The 7,752-nt window shown below is 43.8% G+C and overlaps 1 protein-coding gene across 1 annotated transcript; it reads left to right on the top strand.

The window, feature by feature from the left end:
- The first annotated feature begins 363 nt into the window (after positions 1 to 363).
- On the top strand, positions 364 to 1,772 carry LOC125535898 (putative F-box protein At4g22660). The gene has a single exon (XM_048698970.2). It carries the CDS (start codon positions 550 to 552, stop codon positions 1,648 to 1,650), a length of 1,101 nt encoding a protein of 366 aa, XP_048554927.1. The 5' UTR covers positions 364 to 549; the 3' UTR covers positions 1,651 to 1,772.
- Positions 1,773 to 7,752: the final 5,980 nt, after the last annotated feature.

Below are 7,752 nucleotides of genomic sequence, written 5' to 3'. Positions count from 1 at the left end.
GCTAGTTTTGTTGTTGCAAAAACGTATACTGATGGTTTTTGGTTATTGGCTTAAGTTATACTCCATCTAGTGTAAAAGACGTTTTATAGGACGGAGGGAGTAGGTATATGCTATTGGAGATGCTCTTAGTGGGTTAGGCGGAGACCGTTCTTGTCCATTTCATTTGGTGTAACAAGACCATGTTCTTATTCATCACCAATTGCCTATAATGACTCTTTTCCTTCTTAATGATAAAAATGACACGCAATGTGTTGCTTGTTCTTGAAGAAAAAAAGTTTTGATCTCACCCATTAGGAAGCCGCATGAGTTAAAAAAAAGGCATCGACCATGGTTTACAAGAAGATGACGCCAATCACTAGGATACAGCTGTAGAAGTAAATTAGAGACGTTTAAACTGGAAGATAGACATAGAGTCCATAGCGATTACTACTACTATACATGAGATCTTAACTACTCCATAGTGTCCATAGTGACTTGCTGAGAAGAAGACTTGGTTGACTATCCCCTCCAACCCTCCATCAATCCAAGAAGCTCGCAGGCGGCAACACTATGAGCTGGTCCGACCTGCCAGCCGAGCTCGTTGCCGGGATCGCCGACAGGATCACCGAGCATGTGGACCTCGCGCGCTTCCGCTCGGTGTGCCCATCTTGGCGCTCGGCCTCGGCGGAGCACGCCGCGCGCCGCCGCGCCCCCCTGCTCCTCCTGCCCTCCCAGAGCTACTCCCGCGCCGACCGCCGTCTCTGGTCCCCCGCCGACGACAGCATCAAGGAGACCCCCATGCCCGCCGCGTGCGGCCGCTCCTTCCTTTTCGCCTCGCCCCGCGGCTGGACGCTCGGCGTGGCCAACGACCTCTCGGCCACGCTGCTGCAACCATTCACCGGCGCGTCGGAGAGCCTGCCCGCGCTGCCGCCTTTCTTCCACGGCGAATATGAGAAGATCCTCCGTGACATGGTATGGGATCGGTCCCCTGGCGCCGTCATGATCTCGCCGGGCAAAGGCGTGTTCTTCTGCAAGCTGCCGGGCGACGGCGGGTCATGGAGCGCCGCCGGATCCTCGCAAACGGCTGCCGTCAGCAGCATCACCTACGACGACGGTACGTTTTACCTTCTGGACGGGCGAGCCCGCAGGGTCACGGCCGTGGACGCCGCAACTTTCGCCGTGACCGCCGTAGTCGAGCCACCAGATCTGGTGTCGCCCAGACACGCTTGGTGCACACCCGAGTCCACGCTCGTCGTGTCCTCCGGCGAGCTGCTCCTCATCGTCAGGACGCACCTCTTGTTCCAAGTAGCACCATACGGCTCGGGGGGCCTCTTCAAGGTCTTCCGCGCGGACAGCCGGGGCCTGGCGGCCGGATGGTCGGAGGTCGCCGGCGGCGGCATCGGCAACCGCGCGCTGTTCGTGGACCATCTCCGCGGCTTCTGCGTGGAGGCCGGCGGGCTCAACGGGGTGCGGAGGAACTGCGTGTACGTGGCCAGCTCGCACGAGATGGTGAACGACGACTACGGGCTGGACGTCTATGGGAGGTACACCGTCTCGGTGCTCGACCTCGACGACCTCACCACCCAGGATCTCTCGTACGGGAACCTGTTGAAGTGCATGTGTGGTAGATTCTGGCAGTGGCCTTCTTGGATCATGCCAAGTCCGCACTGATCCAAACAAAACTATGTGCTTTGTAGCAGGAATAAGAGCTGTTAATTTTCGACCAGTTAATTTATCAGTTTTGCTAAAGCACATCTAGATGTGCCATAAGTATTGCACATCTAAGTCCTATATCATTGATCTTACGTTGAGATTCGTGTAGATATTTTTTTTTTCTTTTTCTCTTCATACTTGATTCACTCATTTAGATGTGCAATAAGTAGGGCACATCTAGATGTGCCCTAGACATTCCCTTAATTTATACAATCAGCACGGATGGTACGATGTTCAGGTTTTATTTGCAATATTTGTCAGACGTGCTTTGGGTTACAAGTGAGATGTGGTTTAATTTGCAATTTTTGGATTATGAAACGATTCACTCTGTTGCTACGAATAAAATGTGCATTGGTCATGGCCCGGCCCGGCACAGCATTCCCGGACGGTCATCCCGGCACACCACTGCGATATGCAAATGTAATGTTGCGTTCATCAGCAATTCCCATGCATAACCAGTTTTCCCTCACCATGGGAAGTGACATATGAAAAGATGATGAGAATGACCTTTTATGTTTTCCTGAACAGTCAATTTGCAAGACTACATAATTAGTAATCGTATCTCTGCTTCAAAAATATAAATAGTTTCATACTCCCATCTGTTCCAAATTACTCGTCGTAGAAATGGATGTATCTAGAATTAAAATACATCTAGATACATTCATACCCGCGACAAGTAATTTGAAACGGAGGGAGTACTATGGTACATTACTCAATGCCTTGCAAACAGAAAACACGAAGAGAAAAAAACTATCAAAACAATGAAACCACGTGACAAAACCAAATTTAAAAAGCAAAAATGCAAAGTATACAAATATTGTAAAATTGTGACATGAAATGCAATTCGAAACGGAGGGAGTACTATGGTACATTACTCAATGCCTTGCAAACAGAAAACACGAAGAGAAAAAAAACTATCAAAACAATGAAACCACGTGACAAAACCAAATTTAAAAAGCAAAAATGCAAAGTATACAAATATTGTAATATTTGTCAGACGTGCTTTGGGTTACAAGTGAGATGTGGTTTAATTTGCAATTTTTGGATTATGAAACGATTCACTCTGTTGCTACGAATAAAATGTGCATTGGTCATGGCCCGGCCCGGCACAGCATTCCCGGACGTGTCATCCCGGCACACCACTGCGATATGCAAATGTAATGTTGCGTTCATCAGCAATTCCCATGCATAACCAGTTTTCCCTCACCATGGGAAGTGACATATGAAAAGATGATGAGAATGACCTTTTATGTTTTCCTGAACAGTCAATTTGCAAGACTACATAATTAGTAATCGTATCTCTGCTTCAAATATATAAATAGTTTCATACTCCCATCCGTTTCAAATTACTCGTCGTAGAAATGGATGTATCTAGAATTAAAATACATCTAGATACATTCATACCCGCGACAAGTAATTTGAAACGGAGGGAGTACTATGGTACATTACTCAATGCCTTGCAAACAGAAAACACGAAGAGAAAAAAAAACTATCAAAAACAATGAAACCACGTGACAAAACCAAATTTAAAAAGCAAAAATGCAAAGTAAACAAATATTGTAAAATTGTGACATGAAATGCAATTCGAAACGGAGGGAGTACTATGGTACATTACTCAATGCCTTGCAAACAGAAAACACGAAGAGAAAAAAAAACTATCAAAACAATGAAACCACGTGACAAAACCAAATTTAAAAAGCAAAAATGCAAAGTATACAAATATTGTAATATTTGTCAGACGTGCTTTGGGTTACAAGTGAGATGTGGTTTAATTTGCAATTTTTGGATTATGAAACGATTCACTCTGTTGCTACGAATAAAATGTGCATTGGTCATGGCCCGGCCCGGCACAGCATTCTCGGACGTGTCATCCCGGCACACCACTGCGATATGCAAATGTAATGTTGCGTTCATCAGCAATTCCCATGCATAACCAGTTTTCCCTCACCATGGGAAGTGACATATGAAAAGATGATGAGAATGACCTTTTATGTTTTCCTGAACAGTCAATTTGCAAGACTACATAATTAGTAATCGTATCTCTGCTTCAAATATATAAATAGTTTCATACTCCCATCCGTTCCAAATTACTCGTCGTAGAAATGGATGTATCTAGAATTAAAATACATCTAGATACATTCATACCCACGACAAGTAATTTGAAACGGAGGGAGTACTATGGTACATTACTCAATGCCTTGCAAACAGAAAACACGAAGAGAAAAAAAAACTATCAAAACAATGAAACCGCTTGACAAAACCAAATTTAAAAAGCAAAAATGCAAAGTATACAAATATTGTAAAATTGTGACATGAAATGCAATTCGAAACGGAGGGAGTACTATGGTACATTACTCAATGCCTTGCAAACAGAAAACACGAAGAGAAAAAAAACTATCAAAACAATGAAACCACGTGACAAAACCAAATTTAAAAAGCAAAAATGCAAAGTATACAAATATTGTAAAATTGTGATATGAAATGCACGCATCGTCCCCCCCCCCCCCAACCCCCACCAAAACACAAGCTTCATTGAATTGATGATAAGCTGCAACAACAACACTTAGACGGTGTTTGTTTCAACTTTATGGACCAGATTCAGCTTTGAAAAAGTTGAAAATGAAACAAACAACTATTTCAAACCAGCTAAAATGTGATTCACGCTATTTCCGGTGTTTTGGGCTGAAGCACATCCCGGTGTAATTTAGTGCCAAAGCTGATTGTGTCAAATCAGCTTTGCCAGCATAGTGAATACATAGCTGATCTGAAGCTAAAGCCCAAACAAACACCTTTGGCCAGCCCAATCTGCCATGAAATTTCAAAATTATTATTGTACACTGCATGTGGCTGTCATGCATTCTCGTATCAAAACAAACATGTGGCCTGTGGCCAGGCATTTGTCGTCATAGAACAATGGTTTGACTTCGTACAACTGATATGCTTGACACTTTAGAACTCAAACCGGCCAAGAAAAGTGGCACTAGCAAGACACAAGTGCTTAAACCCTTATACAAGAACCCTTTCTAGTGGCTCCCCCAAAAGAGCAACCTTAGTGGCGTGCGCAAATAAGCCCATGATAGTAATAACTCTTTACTAGTGGCATGTTGGCCAAAAGGCACACCACTAGTAAATGGGACCCAATACTGGGACACCACACCAGTAGTGGCATGGATGTCGCGGGCACGCAACTTGTAACGTAACTACTAGTGATGTTGGCCTCTGGTGCGCACACTAGTAGTAACTGGTGCGGTCCCACTTTTGGACCCCACTTATTAATGGTATGCACATTTTCCCGCACGCCACTACTAAGCTCGATACTAGTGGCGCCGTACAGAATGTCACACGCACTAGTAACGTATGCAAGTCTCACTTACAAGTTGCGCGCCGGCACGCCACAAGTAAGTGGCTTATTAGTGGCGTTCATCACACTAGGCACATCATTATGGGCTTCGCTCAACAATTTACCTGCTCTCACATCTTATGCGCCTATCACCCTCCTTCTTCCTCCTCTCTTTTCACTTTTTACTCCCCTCTTTAACTTCATCCTCCTCTCCTTCTTAACCCCCCCCCCCCTATTTCTCCCTCCTCTCGGTCACTCCTCTCTTTCATTTCAATTTTTGATTAGTTTTTTAATTTTGGCGCCCTCCTTGGAATTTATTATTTTTTGCTTTCCTTTAATTTTGCTCAGGAACATCCCCTGCTTTGCTAGGCCCGAACTCTTGGAGAAACTAAATGTGGTCATGGATGAGGAAACCACATTTGAGGCTCACCTCGAGAAAAAAGAGGGCTTTAACTTCAGGGTTTTTTTCACAAAGAAAAAGATCAAACTTTTTTGGTTGCCCTGGTTGGAGAGGATTGACCAAAGCGTACATGTTTGAAGTTGGGATGGAGCACTACCTGGATACTGCCAGAACAGCTCAGCTTTATGTCATGGTACATTTGCCCACACTTCCAATAGTTTGTATGTGTAAGTTTTCCTTACCATACGTAGTAATTTCGTGTAAACTCTATATTATTCTTCGTAACTAAAATGTTCTATATATAATTGGACATATTGTTTCTTTGTGTCAAAAGAAACTTGTAGGATAGTATGCTACTAAAGGCATCACAACTGGTTTGCAAGAGATGGAGGAGGTCATAAGCTTTGTAGACAATATTGTTGGGAAATGTAGTAGAAAAGAAAAAAACCGCCCTACGAACACCCATGAACAATATGAAGATGCATAAATGGTTTGGATCACGATTGTTACTGACTCCGGAGTGCAGCAGAAGTAGATGAGTCGGTGTAGATCGTACATGGAGTCCCTCGAACTGTTGATGACGATCCCGCGAACCGCCCTCGAATGATCCCTTGAACAGAAGACCAAAAGCACGACCTCTCTACTTGGTTGCAAGCGTACAGTCTTCATGATCCGGCAACGCTTCGCCGTCCAGAGCTAATCATCACCGGAGAATTAGAGGGAGGAGATTAGAACTGTATAGGGCTTTTAATTATGAGGATTAGAGGATCTAGGTCAAGCTCTAATCGATCAACTTGAATCCACTAGAACTAGAAGACTAGAGGGGGCTCCAAAAGTTGTGTGTCCAAATACTACCAAAATCTCTAGTATATATAGGTTGGGAGGGGAGGAGGAGGCGCCACACAAGGGGGAGGAATCCTCCCTCCTTGCGTCGGCCCTAGGAGCCTCCCCTACATGGGCCTTGGTGGCCTAATTCTCCCTCCACTACTTAGCCTTTTAAGGCCTGCTGATACTAAATTAAATATAAAAGCCTTCTAGCAATTACTAGAGTCTTTTATTATTAATTTAACATCTCCGGAAACATTTTCCACCTATATATTGTTTATTGGTAATACCTGGTATTGCCCGATAAACTCTAAAAACCCTTCCGGTGACCCCGAAACGCTTCTGGTTCCTCTCGAAACTATTCTGGATATTAATGAAACAATTCCACAAATAAATCCTTGATACTCTCATCCTACTAACACTCAAAAGATCGTGATTACCTTAAGCTTGTGATCCCGTGATGCCTACTATGCAACTTTATTCTTGTAGACTCTATTGGGCCTCCAAGCGCAGAGTTCTACAGGACAGCAAGAATTTTCCCTCAAGTAGATGACCTAAGGCTTATCAATCAGTGGAAGGTGTAGGATGAAGATGGTCTCTCTCAAACAACCATGTGATCACAATACAAAGAGTCTCTTGTGTCCCCAACCCACCCAATACAGTTGTCAATTGTATAGGTGCACTAGTTTGACGAAGTGATAGTGATACAAGTGTAATATGGATGGTAGAAATAGATTTGTATAATCTGAACAATTAAAAACAGCAAGGTAGCAAGTACTCCCTCCATCCCATAATGTAAGACGTTTTTTACACTACACTAGTGTCAAAAAACATCTTGCATTATGGGACGAAGGGAGTAGTAAACATCGAGCAAAATGGTATATCAATGCTTAGAAACAAGGCTTAGGGTTCATACTTCCACTAGTGCAATCTCTCAATAGTGCTAGCATAATTGAATCATATAACAATCCTTCAACATGAAACAAATAATCGCTCCAAAGTTCTTATCGTAGAAAGTAGGACAAAAACGTGTATCAACCTATGTTCCTAGATTACCGCAATGTCAACACGGGAATCCGAAAGTTGATCACCAAAACATATATCAAGTGACACACTAGAATACCCCAGTGTCACCACGAGTATCCATAGGCAAGACATACATCAAGTGATCTCAAATCCAAATATTTAATCCAACATACGAAACTTCACAGGGGAAGACTCAATTCATCACAACAAGATAGAGAGGGAAGAACACCATATGATCCGACTATATTAACAAAGCCCATGGTACATTAAAATCGTGCCAAATCAAGATCACAAGAGAGATCAAACACATAGCTAGCTACTGGTACATACCCTCAGCCTCGAGGGTGAACTACTCCCACCTCATCATGGAAGCAGCGGGGATTATGAATATGGCCTGTGATGACTTCCCCCCTCCGGTAGGGTGCCGGAACGGAGCCCCGGATGAGATTGCTTCAGGACAGAGGCAAAC

Source organism: Triticum urartu, chromosome 1A (genome assembly GCF_056163025.1).
Source record: "Triticum urartu cultivar PI428250 chromosome 1A, HENAU_Tu73, whole genome shotgun sequence".
Taxonomy (NCBI): domain Eukaryota; kingdom Viridiplantae; phylum Streptophyta; class Magnoliopsida; order Poales; family Poaceae; genus Triticum; species Triticum urartu.
This window is presented reverse-complemented; position numbering and strand designations above follow the sequence as displayed.